The sequence below is a fragment of the Gordionus sp. m RMFG-2023 genome, chromosome 3 (genome assembly GCF_954871325.1).
Source record: "Gordionus sp. m RMFG-2023 chromosome 3, tfGorSpeb1-WG-v2, whole genome shotgun sequence".
Classification (NCBI taxonomy): Eukaryota; Metazoa; Nematomorpha; class Gordioida; order Chordodea; family Parachordodidae; genus Gordionus; species Gordionus sp. m RMFG-2023.
In genome coordinates this window covers 21,513,283-21,528,482 of record NC_088777.1, presented here as the reverse complement: position 1 = coordinate 21,528,482, position 15,200 = coordinate 21,513,283, and the positions used below count along the sequence as shown (strand labels likewise).

The 15,200-nt window shown below is 26.3% G+C and overlaps 1 protein-coding gene across 7 annotated transcripts in view; it reads left to right on the top strand.

Annotated features, from left to right (window-relative positions):
* Positions 1-15,200, top strand: part of LOC135926412 (inositol polyphosphate-5-phosphatase A-like) — an 88,135-nt gene that overhangs the window by 54,597 nt on the left and 18,338 nt on the right. For 5 of the 7 annotated variants that reach the window (XM_065462285.1, XM_065462283.1, XM_065462288.1 and 2 more), the window contains 7 exons: positions 8,021-8,084; positions 8,155-8,186; positions 8,242-8,313; positions 10,655-10,774; positions 12,192-12,299; positions 12,361-12,416; positions 12,643-12,769. In XM_065462285.1, the coding sequence (XP_065318357.1) occupies positions 8,021-8,084; positions 8,155-8,186; positions 8,242-8,313; positions 10,655-10,774; positions 12,192-12,299; positions 12,361-12,416; positions 12,643-12,769 (579 nt within the window). The remainder of the gene's footprint in view (positions 1-8,020; positions 8,085-8,154; positions 8,187-8,241; positions 8,314-10,654; positions 10,775-12,191; positions 12,300-12,360; positions 12,417-12,642; positions 12,770-15,200) is intronic. The other 2 variants (XM_065462286.1, XM_065462287.1) reach the window with 2 other exon arrangements.

Genomic DNA, 15,200 nt, shown 5'->3' with positions numbered 1-15,200 from the left:
GATAGAAAAAAAAATATTTGTTAGATTTTTATTATGAAGATGTTAAAGTATCTTATGATGCCTTACTAGCTGAATAACTATGTTTATAAGATTAACTATGGTTGATATAGTCCCAAAAAATGATATGGATGCTCTGCATTATTTCAAACACATTTTAGATTAAATTCCCAATGTATTAAAAGGATTTATAAACTCTTCCCATTAGTAAACTAATGAGAGAACATTCTCTTTTTTAAGAAGAATAACAGAGGCCTGCAGTAGTACCATTTGCAGGGCATGGCCCGGATTTTTTTTAAAGATTTTTTACGGCCCGGCCTAGGTTTTTTTAAAAAAAATTATATTTATTTTTGATTTTTATAGCTAATAATAACGATTTTAAATATAGGCTATTTTAAAAAATACAGGCCGGATTGTGTTTTTTTTTTAAAATAATTCAGACCCGGCCTGGATATTTTTTTAAAAAAATTTCGAGCCCGGCCCGGGTATATTTAAAAAAATTAAAATACTGTCCGGCCCGGGGGCCGAGCCTTCAGGTCTCTGAAAAACATACCAAGATGTACAATATCTGAAAGTAGATTGAAAGGTTTGGATCTTTTGAAAATTCATAGGCATTTGACGATAAGCAAGGATGAGATAATTAAAAAATTAGCTCAATCACAACGAAGATTGGATTTTACATTGTAAATGTATAACATACAAAATGCAATTATTCCTAAGAAACTTTTTGTGTAAAGGCTCAAAAATTCAAATTTCTATTTTGGGTCATTTAAGTGATTCTTTACATATAATTTTTTTATAATTCACATTAATTTAAAATTGTGTATTAGAATTAGTTATTAGTCCTAATAAATTTATGCTCGATATTTTAAAAAAACAATAATATATCTTAAAAAATTTTATTATCCCCCCCCCCCTTCAAAACAAATTCCTGCTACGCGCCTGGATATAACTGGCGACATATAAATACCTTAAATAAATCTGAATTATAAAATATTAAGTGGATATAACCAGGATATGAATGACTATAAAATAAATAACCCATAATAGAAATTTAAATTTTTATGAGCCTTTAAAATTTATATATAAAGTATAAAAAATTTAAATGTTGGAAACATGAATAATTATATTTTTTATGTAAAAGAAAAATATATAAGTCCTTAAAAAATGATCAAAAAATATTATAGAAACATTATATTTTTATAATGTAAAATCCAATCTTCGTTGGGATTGAGCTAATTTTTCAATTATCTCATCCGTGCTTGGCGTCAAATGCCTATGAATATTCAAAAGGGCCAGACCATTCAAACTACTTTCAGAAGTTATACTTCTTAGGTACGTTTTTAATCTTCTTAAAGAAGAGAATGTTCTCTCATTAATTGCAGTACTAATGGGAAGAGTTGCTAATGTATATAATAATTTCAATATATTGGGAAAATAATCTAAAAGATGTTTGAAATGATGCAAAGCATCCATATCATTTTTTGGGACTATATCAACCATAGTTAATCTTTTATACCATAGTTGGCATTCAGCTAAAAAAGCATCATGAGATACATTAACGTCTTCATGATAAAAATCTGCCAAATATTTTATTTTTTTTCTATCACCATCTGAAGAAGGTTCAGAGGGCTTTTGCGGAAGTAATATGTGCAGCTTGATGGTTTAAAAACCGTTCATTTACTTGGGTTATAATTGTATCCAAAAGAGGCATAAAGACATTTATTTTATAATATTCTTCTATTGACCCTATATTAATATTTGGACGATAAGCTTGCCTTGCTGCAAGTCGAGGGAGTCAAATATTGAACTCTTATAGCTCCTTTGGATTCAACAATAACATATAAAATATGAAATTACTCATCAGCACTAGCTCTAATTTCCTTGAGTTCTAATAAAATTGTCTCTGCTATTCTCATCATCTCAATCAAATCAATATCAGGTTTTTGAAAAGTATTACATAAAATAGTTGTATAATTAAATAATTTTCTAGGCTTCTTCTTAAGACAAAGACTCGCCATAGCAATATAGCAATTCACAGGGCCAATTACATCAGCTTCATTGGCAGCCTCATCTCACATGATGATTAGAATATATTTTATATAATTTTATTCGCGTAATGAATAATTTATTTATATAATAACTTTTCAATGTTCATTTTTATTTATAAAAATGGAAAATATTTTGAGAATATAATATATTGTATTTAATTTACTATTTAATTTATAAAATAAAAATAAATCGCTTTTAAAAAAAAATAAATAATTTATTAATACATTCTAATGCGAAAAAAATATGGTATAAGTATTGAATCCAGTAACTTGCTTGCTTCTGAAGAAATATTTCTTTCAGACCATTGTTATATTTCTGTAAGAGCATTAATAATCAGCTCTTCTAACTCCATAAAAGCTATTACTGCTTGATGTCGAAGACTCCATCTTGTTGGACAAGCTTTTCGCAATTTTTATCTCCTTGTTGGGCAAGGAGTTTCAGATATAATTCTGTTCAAAATATTTTGACGCTTGGGGTATCTAAACATCTCATAAATGCTAGATATTTTACCTGATATAAATATAAAAAATTTTAAATAATTAAAATTATACCTGAGCAATTTGATATCAATGGTAAAGAACATGAATCTGATATTGCTAAGTTGAGTGAATGGGCAGCACAGTGGACATATATAGCAGCTTTAATTGTCCACTCATTGTACGTGCTCCATCATACCCTTGCTCACGTATCATATTTATATTTAGCTATATATTTGAAAATAATTTTGTAATAAGATTAATTATTGCTTTTAATTTTTTAAGATTCTCAAATATTACATCAGCTAAAGCAGACCCAGTCATGCTTGAAACAAGAATAAATTATAGAAACATTTCCCTGATAATGTTATTATGAGTATCTACAAATCGCGTACACAATGACATCTGCTCAATGCCAGCAATGTCCGTGGTCTCATCTGTCAAAATTGATAAGCATTGGGCAGAATTGATTTCAGCAATCAATTTTTCTAAAATGATATTGTTGCAAATATCAATTATCTCATTTTGTATCCTAGGGCTAAGATAAGTAGCATTTTTATTGCCACTAATGAGGCTCTCCATTAATACAGGATCTCCTAATGCTTTAAATTTTAAAAGTCCACGAAAATTACCTTCCTTATCATTATTATTAAAATTTAAGCTGAATCCTTGTGGCCACGTAGTGCTAGGCCTTGCAAGCCACAATATAAAATAGCCTCAATAGTTAGTTTTATCTTACATCTATTTTCTTTTGCGATTTTAAACCTGTTTTTATCAATAAGTGATGAAATGGGAATCTTATCCCCCTTTTGAATTGATTCTTTTGACGAAATCATCAGTTCACAGCTTTTGTGATAATTTGTGTATTTGTTGAAAAGAGTCTTAACAAGAGTGTTAAGCTTAACTAGATTTCTGCGAGCATATCGTGGTCCAAACAGGACACATATCTTGCAATATGGAGTATGCTAGCCATAACCATCTAGTAAAATAGCTATTTTGAAATTTTAACTTTCGGTTAGCACATAAAGTTTGGGGATATTGAAAATTGAGGGGTGGAATATAAATCTATTATTAAATAAAATATTTATCATGGGTATCTTTAATATATACCTTTTTAAGAAGTATATGTCTTTCTTCTAGGCTAATATTATCTTTATCTAAAAAATTGGCTATATCATATGGATGATCATTGTACTCTAGTTTTGTATAAAGATTTTAGTTTTAAGTTTATGTCTAAATATTGAGATGTAAATTAAAATTATTTTTAAAAAAATTATTGCTGCACATTGTTGCAATCTCATTCTTTTACTAAATTAAATATCTAAAATTATTATTTATTAAAAAATACCAACTAAGTTTTTATAAAACTGCCCAAATGTATTTTTAGAATAACTAATCTTTAGATGGCTCTATATCCTGACTCTCAATTATTCTTTCAACAATACTTTTATTATTTGCTATTATGGGAGGGGTTTTAAATGCTAAAAATATTTTTAAAAAATTTTATTAAATTATTATATTATACTTTTTTGCTTTTTGGTATGATTTTCACTATCTTCAGTGTTTTAAAAAAAAAGTCTAATATCCATGACTAGAAATTTGAAAATGGTGAAAATATAATACCGGGAAATTTAAAAATAATAGATAAATATTACGCTAAGGAAAACTTGAAAATGAAACTAATTGATAAAATAAATTAGTAAATCAAAAAGGTAATAATATAAAAATTTAAAAAGAACGAGATGAATAAATATAATAAAATATAAATGAATATAAACAATAATATTTTTGGAAAATATATCCGGCATCTGCATTTTTGGCTTTGGGAGGGGGGGGGAGGGGTTGTCCCCCTGCCCCCCCCCCCGCTGCGTACGCCAATGACTCCATCACATTCCGATTTGCCATGAGATGTGGCCCAGAAATGCCATAGCTTATATTCCGAAATCATTTATGGTGACAAAGATTGAATGAAAAGTGGAAGAATTTTTTTGAGCGGTTTTAAATTTCTTGATAAGTAGCTGACTAAATATTTTGTAATAAATGAATGCCAATTGTATTATGAATGAAGATTCCTATATAATTACGCAAATTTTAATTGTAGTAATTAATCATAAAAAGATGAATTACAACTTGCCTCTTATTCCAGTAAAATCCTTGCACCTAATTTTGAACCACAAAGGCACAATTTTTAGCAAAATCTGCCTGAACGATATATTCTGCTTCATATAAATTATTTTAATAGAATTCAAGCCTTAAAAGGTCTTGAAATATAAAGAATTTAAAATTTCGCACATTGGAGGCTCTGTATCTCGGGAACCAAGTGTGTTAGCGAGCTAAATAAACGAATTTCTTATTTTTATCGATTTAAATAATTCCGGTATTTTAAATAATTTTAAAAGAGATCGGTCGAAAATATGCAAAAATTCTATTTTAATTTTGTTAAAAAAATAAATAATAATTTAGACCGCAAAACATAATAAAATAATATATAATATTTGCATGTTTTATTTAATAGGATGAAAAATATATTTTCTACCCTTAAGATTTATCAGAAACCTTTTTTTAAAAAAATATTAATAGGAAAATTACCAAGGAATAAAAATAAAGATTTTATAATTCCTATTTTTTCATACAATCTTTAGCAAAATAATAAAGAATTGTTGCTTATACCTTTCATTTATGACAAATTATTATCAATTTTCAGAATTTTACAGGCAAAACTATTTGGAATTTAGTATGATTATGAAGTTAATAAACAAATAATTAAAATTATATAAAATGATATGTGACATAACAAAAAACTAAATTATAACTGAAATTTAAAATAAAATGAGGCTAATATAAAAAGCGCTTCATTTATAATAATCCTCATGGTTTTAAAAAGATTTCGAAAAAAATCTGGTGATATTCTTGAGTACGAATCCTCATATTTATTATATGAAATTTAAAGGAATTATATTAAAATAAAGAGATAATTGCGTTGAAAATTTTTTACCGTAAACTTATTTGCATTTTGAGCAGGCTTACAACAGGCGCGTAGCCAGCGGGAGGGGGCAGGGGGACAAATCCTTACGCAAAGCCAAAAAACATAAAATATTTTTCAAAAATATTACCATTTTATGATTAAGAATTTATATTTTATAACAATCCCTTACCTCTAATTGAATACATATTTCAATTTACAATCAGAGTTGTTAAAGTATCTAGATATAAAAATGTGGTATCGGTATCTAAATACACTCTTTATATATATCTAGATAATATTTTAGAAGTATCTGTTTTTAGATACTTTTCAAGATAGATTTTGATTTACTTTTATCTAACGCTTTTTTTTATATTAAAAATAAAAATATTTGGATGCAATATTCATTTTTCATATGGGGATATAATTTAAATAAATATAATATTAAAAAATATTAAGACTAATATAATAAAAAAAAATATATTTAAAATTTATTTATAAATTATTAAAATTTATATATAAAATATAAAATATTAAACCTATATATAAAAAAAATATATATATTTATTATATATTATTTCACCCATTTAAATCTATAAATATCAGTTCAAGAGTGCGAAGGATATTTTTATCATGTAAAGGAATATTAAATCCTTGCTTAACCAATGCGCCCATTAATTATAAAAACATTACCATTGATGCACAAATTTATTTATAGCAAATAAATTTATTTAGAATTTTTTATATTTCTCTGACTTTTAATAAATTAATTATAAGTTTAATGTAAATTTTTTTAAATATAAATGCTCGTTTTTGTTCGAAAGAACGATAAAAATAGTGGTTGTAGTATCTTTAACTCAAGTTTGAATTTTTAGGGTAGCATAATAACCTGAATAAGTCATTTCTTTCGACAACCAATATTTTTTACATTAGAATGTATTAACAAATTGTTTAATTATTTTGTGTAATATATTTAAAACATCGATTTAATTGAGACCATGAGAATAGCTAAAAGCATTGTATTGGAACTTAATGAAATCAGAGCAAAACATATATGACGAATTATAAACAATATGTTATTGATGGTTCAAAAACATAATTCTATGAATTTAATATTTGTCTACCTAGACTCGGAGAAAGGCAAGTCCATTGTTTTAATATTAATGTAAGATCAATAGAAGAATACCTTGAAATAAATCTCCTTATCCTTCTTTTTCATATTTTTATCTCCTATGAATGAAGGCTCCTGATTTATCAGGCAGCATTTACAAATTTGCAAATACTATTACCGCAGAATCATTGCGATATTTTGGCATTATACTCATTAATACTTTTACCAATGAAAGAATATTTAACATACCTGAGAAGTTTTATATCTGAAATTGATTGATTGAATGGAATGGGCATCCTTTTTTAATGCACATAGAGATTAATTGACACCAAGCACTGATGAAATCATTGAAAAATTAACTCAATCCTTAAAGAAGATTGAATTTCGCATTATAAATTTATAACATGCTTCTTAATTATATTTTTTCTGAAATTGATACTGGTTTGTATTGAGTTTTAACCAATAATTCATATTGTATTGGTTTTAAAAATCATGAAAATATTTAATATAATGATATTTGCACCGAAAAATATAGAATATATTTGTTTTTCATAAAATTTGAGCTTAACAAATATTTAACTAACAATTAATTATTTTCAAAATTTGTTTCTAAGATTTGCTACTCCATAAGTTTTTCTAAATTAAACAAACTTTCTAAAATATATTATTTAGCATATTTTAATATGTAACCAGTTATTTTTGTCAATACATTCCAAAATACAGTTACTAGTTACAGTTATATTTTCGCAAAAATATAATTAGCTACTTAAACAACACTGATCATTTCATAATAATGATAAATGAAAATGAATCAAGATTCAATATATTTGTAATATTTTTTAAAAAAGAATCATTTTAAAAGAAATTTATTTGTAATAATAAAAATATAATTATTTTAAGAAAGCTTTGCTAAAAATATGATATTTTTTTTTTGCGATATTATTTGCAACTAGAAAAGGATTTAAAATATTTAACGATTCACATTCCGCCATAACCATTGCCAATATTTTATTTTGGGGAATAAAAATAAAATAAATTGCATTTAATCATTCGTGATAATGCACCAAATATTGCCTTGGTCATGAGATATGGAAGTTAAAGTATTCTTGCTTTCCCTTATTTTTTTACATAGATATTAATTTTTTATGACATTGGTTCAAAGATTGGTAAATAAAAATATTGGACCGGTATTGTTTTTATATGAATATCGGGAAAAAATTTATGGATCGGCCACACCCAGAAATATAATATATACTGGTAAAATCGGTTTAACGTTAGGCTCAATCTCAGAAAATTATCTTGACCATTTCTGCTAATTTATATAATTAGTTTCCGAGGCAAAATATTTGCTGTCTTCATTCTTCGAACTTAAGTGTTTTTAAAGTTGCCGTAACATCATTATTTCTATGTATCTTATTTTAGGCACTTGGAAACTTTTATTTCGTTCACAAATCGATTCAAGAAGTAGAAATATGGAATTTCAAGAGTAATTTTTTTTATATAACTTTTATAAATGTTCATATACAATATTTTAATTTTATAAATGTAAAAAACAGAATCACATTTCGAAATTTTTCGCAGAAAACAAGTATAAAAATTTATTAACCGCGATATTTTAAATATAAATGAATCAATGATTTCAGATTAATATCGGCAATATAGAGAACGTGGAATTTATTATGAAAGAAAAATTTCCTCCTGAGTTTTATCCAGGCGTAAGTCTTTTAATTATAAACAGATTGAAATTGATAAAAAAAATAATAAGGGTTGAGAGTTTGTAAAAATAATAAAAGATTAATAAATTGGGTAGCAGTGAAAATCGTTAGCAAGAGAAAAGATTTTTTAAAGTATAATTAATGCAGTTTTGCTAGGGTGCTTCCAAAATTTGAGAAGTATACAAGAGATGCACCGATGACAAAACCGATACCACCAATACTAATACATATTTGCTGATACCATAAAATAAGAACGAATATTTAATATTTATTGAATATAAGCAAATAAATAATTAACCATTATTATCATTTGTAATTAATTTATGAGATTTATTCATGTAAATTGAATTAAAAGTTTTAAAACAATAAAAAATTATTGTCATTTTTTAATATCGGTTATAATTGAAATGCCAAGTATCGGTTTCGGTGCATCTATTATACATACTATAAACAAAAAAATTAAAACATACAAATTAAATATATTTTTATCTAACAAACCAATAGCTATAATCTTAAAAAACAAAATATTTATCTTTAAATAAATATATTTTGCATAATTTTTTTTATAAAATAACGAAAGCTACTTTTAGAAACTAGAAACCACCATCATTAATGATCGGCCACCTTAATTTTTAACCATTAACTATCGTAATATTTAAAAAAAATCGGTATCAAACAAAAAAGAAAATAATTTTTTTGCCAACGACAGGATTTGAACCCTTGCCACCTCTCCTTGGAGGAAAAGGCTTCCCTTATGAACCCTCACCCATATTATAAAATAACAGCAATATATTTATTATATATGAAACAAATGTAATACTTTTTTATTGTTTACTTCCAATATTATTCAATTATATTACCCAATAATATATCCGCTTACGTTATCTCATGCTATTTATTTTAACTGGGTTAATTTTCTTTCAATTTTATTGGATCCTTTTTTAAAAAAAATGATTTTGCTTAATCACATCTCATTAATATATTTAATCATATTTATTAAAAAATCTTTAGCTACTATATATAATGAATAATAAATGAAGCTTTATTTGGTTTTTATTCTTTTTGATGGTGGGTTAACCAGATCCAGACCCTTGTGATTGAGGGAGCGGACGGGGCAGCCTCCTTGAGCCTCCAGATTTTGTTTTTCATGCATTTCAAGGTAAGTTATCTATTAATTATTTTAGAAATTAATATTATGCTTCAGTCATTTATTACAAATTATTTATATCTAACTTTTATACATTGTATAAATAGTGTTGTAAATAAATACTTATTCAAAACAAATTTATGAATAAAATTCATTCTTTGATAAACATGATGAAAATCAATCCTTTTTAGTTTAGACGAATTTTGAACTTGGACTTATTCATTTTTTTTGACGTTCCTCTCCGCTCCTCTCCTCTCCGCTCCTCTCCCCTTAAATTTAAAAAGGTTAAGCAAAACTTTTATTAAAAAATTTAAATAATCTGTCAGCCTGCTGTTTACTACAGATATTTTCCAGCACAGTTTCATTTTTGATTAATCTCTACTTCTGCTTTTATATATATACATCCCTTACATTAATAAAGTTTCCACAAAACGAAGTAATAAAATGACTTATATCATATTTAAATAAATCGGTAGAAAAGCCTAGAGTTAGATACTTCAGGACTAGTATTAAACTCTAATTGCCTAGCATAAGTTTTCCACTAAAAATAAGCTAAAGTTGTGGCATTTCATTTGCCATAATATTAAATGCATTTTTAAAAAAACATAGAATTATAGATATGAATGAAGGCGCGTTTACGAATATGAACGTGTTCCTTTTAAAAAAAAATAAACTTTGAATGCGAATCTATTAATTTTTGTGATTGCTCATTGAATGCCTATCTATCAACAAGTACTAACATATATCTGATTTTAGTATCCAATTTCATTCTGAATGAATTTCTATTGAATTGTAACCTATCATCCAATGTGATTTTATTTAACCTTTCAATATGCTTGATTTTAGACCTCCAGCCTTATTAATTATCTTTATTTTACCATTATTATACCTTTCTATGATTCCTCTGAAGATGATCATTTAATATTAAAATTTCTTTCTGCCAGAAATTTCTTTCATATCATGTTGAACTTAATAAGGGGTCGCATTTCATAAATATTGAATTCCAGGAGACCTTCAGAATTGTAATTTATATTAAAAATTTAAGAATATGACTGAAATAAAATGATAGACGATAATATAATTTACTTAAACATAAAAAAATTGAATATGGTCTAGCATTTTTGATGTAAGCTGTGTGGTGGCCTAACATTTTTGAAGTCCGTTACATTTTTTAAATTTCGATTTGGATTTTAGGAAAAATGGTCAAGGAAAGGATTCTGCATGACTCGATGGCGATTTTCGAAAACCAACGCGTTTAATTTCATCAACATTCATATGTTTCATGATGCTTCAAATATAATCGCCATCAAAACGGTACAAATATAATATTTATTTTTAAGAATTATGAGAGAAAGAGGGAAAGAGATTATTATATATTTCTACATTACGCACATTTTATGTATTATTAATTCAAAATATAAAAAGCCGAACTGCATTGTTGATTTTAACATCTTAATAAAATATTATTCAATTCTTCTCTCAAATAAGCAATTTTTAATTTGCTAGGCTATTTTTTCTGCGGGCTTAGAAACCCTACACTTATTTGAAACTCCTAAAATATTTTGTATTTAAGCAAAACTTTTTTGAGCATTAAATATAAAAAAAATTTTAACATGCCGAAATAGTAAGGGTAGCGACACAACGCCATCCTTTTAAAATTTTAATATAAAAATATCGATAACATTTGACATTTTGAAAAATATAGTTTAAACGTAGACTTGGTTAAATGATTATTTATTTTTAGATATTGAAATCCCAATCTCAAGATTTTTCTGTTTTTAAAGCTTGGTTTCCCAACCTCTAGATTTTCTTAATTTTGAGGCATACTGAATCGTTTTATTAATTGACAACCAGGTCCGATCCTGGCTTTTTTTATTAGCGCCATGATTTTCGCTCCCTCCACTTATACATAAAATAAATTATATGAAATTCATAAGGTATTTTAATTTTATTGTTTTCACTGTATAAAAATTGATTATAACACAATTTAATGAATAAATAACATGTTATAATAATTTCTTCTGGATATAATTATTGATTAGAGCTTGAAGTTTATATGCATATAAAAGAGAAAATATAGATCCGGAAAAAGATATATTAAAATGGTGAAGTTAATATTACCAAAGATGACAAAATTGGTTAGAAAGATTTTAACAATTTCTGAAACTTCCACAACTTCAGAGCGAACTTTTACAAAGACTGCAAGGCTATTAGAAGAAATAGATAGAAACCAGAAATTGAAACTTTAATTTTTAAATGATAATTATAAATATGAAGCTAATTTATAGTTGTGTAATTTAATATTATAATTATTATTTGCTTGGTTTATTGTTATTTCTGATAGTAGTTTTTTAAATAGATAATTAAATACTAAATAAATTGTCTATTGAGATATTTGTAATGCAAAATGTTATATATAAAAAATAAACTAATAGCTAATAAAAAATCGGGTTCGGACTGGGAAAATTTTTTTAAAAAATTCGGGCCCGGCTTGAAAAAATTGGCCCGATGCAGATCACTAGCTTTAAGATTAGTTATATTTATATTTTGGCCAGGCTATACTTAATAATTTGAATTTTTTGCCCATTTTTTATTGCCTCTATATTATTTTGCATAGCATAATTTAAAATTAGATTTAGAGAGTGAAAATGATTTATTATTTTTTAAAAACAAATCCAAAGATTGAATAAATTAGAATGATAATTTTTTTAAACAAAATTACATAAAAAAGTCCAGTTTACCGCCCGTTAAAGTTTTAAAGAATGAAAATCGTGACCGCCATGGGGCTCAGACCTTACCGGAGCCCCTGTTGAGTTGGCCTGTTGACAATGATTATATAGTGTATAATTCATTTTTAAATAATGCACAATATATATTTAAATATATTATATTGAATTTAGTCTCCGTCCTTTTATACCACATGCCGTTATAATGCTCTGGAGTTTACTCTCAATAGGTCAGTATATTCAATTTATATATTTTATTTAAAATAAATTAGTTTACCACACTAGGGTTACTAGTAAGAGGTATTATGCCACATGATTGATTTCCTATTTTACTCATTTTATATAAATATAGTTGAGCAGAATTAATGATATCATTTTGAAACGCTGACCACCCCTACTAGATGGCGGAAAATTACTCTTTAAAATAAATTTTATACATCTACATTTTCCTTTAAGAATCGAGAATTCAAATTCCAAAATGAATATTTCTGAATTTAACTGCCACAAAATGGAATCGACTAATATTCCTTACTTTATCTTTGGCGATTTCAATTTCAGATTGGATACTCAGAGTCTGATAAAAGTTTTTTAATTTACAATTTATTTTCATCTTTTATATTATAATAAGTTAATACTTAAATAATAAAGCAACATTAAATTTTAGAATACATATTAGCATTATTCAACTTAAAGGTTTATATATAGAATTTAAAATAATTGAAATCCATCCCAAATTATAATCTTATTGAAGGCTACATGACTATATAATACGACTAGTAAAATAAACCAATGTCTGAAGATTTGATGAATATTAAAATAAAATGCGAAATATTATGATAGTTGAAATTAATACTCATGCCCAAAGACTATAGAAAGGCTAATTGTTTAGATATAGCGTTACTTGCTAAAATCCAATAGATATAGCATTCCATTATTAAAATCCTCATCTAACAATTTGTCAACTCCATGCAAATTTTTCCTGACATAACCGAAACTTATAAATAAGCATAGTAAACCAATATTTAGGAATTATATGTAGATATAGCGTGATAATATGATAGCTACTAATTTGAAAGATTGAATAATATATTAATTAGTTGTTAAATGGCTGCATTAAAAAAGATGGCCAACAGGTTTAATCATACACATAATAGACTATTGGCACTTCTTAATGCGAATTGTTTAGATGTGATTTTCAGTTGATATGATAAAAATACTAATGGGTAATTAGAAAATTACTATAACCTATATTCATCCTATTGGATTTATTGCCACACATATAATGTTAAATAAAAGTTTTTGTTCTCAGTGCAGAAACTTTAATTCTTGGTAATGGTCTTTGTGTAAATGGACAAAGATACGCCCTTTCTGACTGCCTCTATTCTAACGATTCCGCACAGCTCTCTCTTGACGAGTCTTTCACCTTTGACTTGATCCACATTCATTGAACTTACCAAGGATCGAAAATATGAATTTTTAGAAATTATTCCATCTAAAATCTCAAATTTGAATTGGATAACTACGAACTCAGCTATACCCTATATAACAGGCTTAACATTCCTTCCTCATTACGATATAGATGCAGCAAATGTCACACTGATAATGATGGTATGGCGCTGCATTCTTTACATTGTAATCATAATCCCGGTCGGCAAACCAGCACATGCAGTGCAATTAAGTCATATCTCTTGCACTGAGATCAGCTAATTTCCCTCCCTTATTGGAGCCTTATAATCTCTTTCCCAATGGTAGACATCCTGGTGGAATCATGCGAATTTTATGGTCACAAGGAAAGTTTCTAATATGGGATGTTTCTTGCCTGGACACAACCCTTCCAATTTTAACAAACTCTCTAATCAGAAAGCAAATTTGAATCGACAGCGCTGATTCTTAAAATTACATTTTTGTACCGATCATTTGCTCAACTTAACAACATATGGGGATTTGGCTAATATTTTAAAGATATCGACCGTCAGATCAAGAAAAATTCTGGCGTTAAGGCTTTTACCTAAGACTAAGGATCGCTCTATTCTTAAGGCAAATTATGCCTGGATAATTAATTCATTTTCACTGATGTAGTATTCTCCCTCAAAAAAACAAATCCTCCTTTTTCTTTCTTTCCATATTTTTTTTAAAATTTTTTCTCATAGTCATAACATAATAAATTAGAATAACACAATATTATTTATTTATTTTTATAGAAATATGGATTTGAATCTTGTAAATTACTAATAATAATGGGATTAAATTATATATTTTTTTTAATAAAATTGAATATATCATATAATATTACAATTATAAAAAGATCATAAAATTAGGAGTTTCTAAAAATTAATTTTCCTATAATGCAATTGAACTAGGATATTTATCTATTATTAATATGCTATCAGGGATCCAAACCGAAACGTATATCGGTTCGGTTCAGGTTCGGATAAAAATAACAGTTCAAGTTCGGTTCGCAATAAATAAAAATATCGGTTCGGTTCGAACCGCTAAATTTTGTATTCAAACTTACATTCGAATTATGTATAGGGAAATTTTTATTTCATAATTCAAATAAAAAACACATACATAAAACATTTTTTATTAATTGCACATTATAAAATAATATTTTTATAAATATAACAAATAAATATCAATGATTAATTTTAATATGAACAATTACTTAAATTTTTTTTATTAATCCGCACAATTTACATATTTTCAAAATTCGTCTCACTCAAATTACATCTATAAGGAGATGATATAAATTTAATTCTTGAAAAATATCTTTCCACACTAACTTGGGTAGCTGGCTCTGCCAGTATGATATCAGATTTGATATGTCATTTATAATACTATATGTAAATAATTTATATATTGGAATTAATTTTTCTCTAGGCATTATAATTTATAAGCTTAATTTAAAAAATGATGTATGGCAATATACTAAAGTTTATAAAATTATGACTTACACTTATCAATCAAATGTGATTGACAATAATCTTTAAAGCAATTCGAATATAATTAAAATT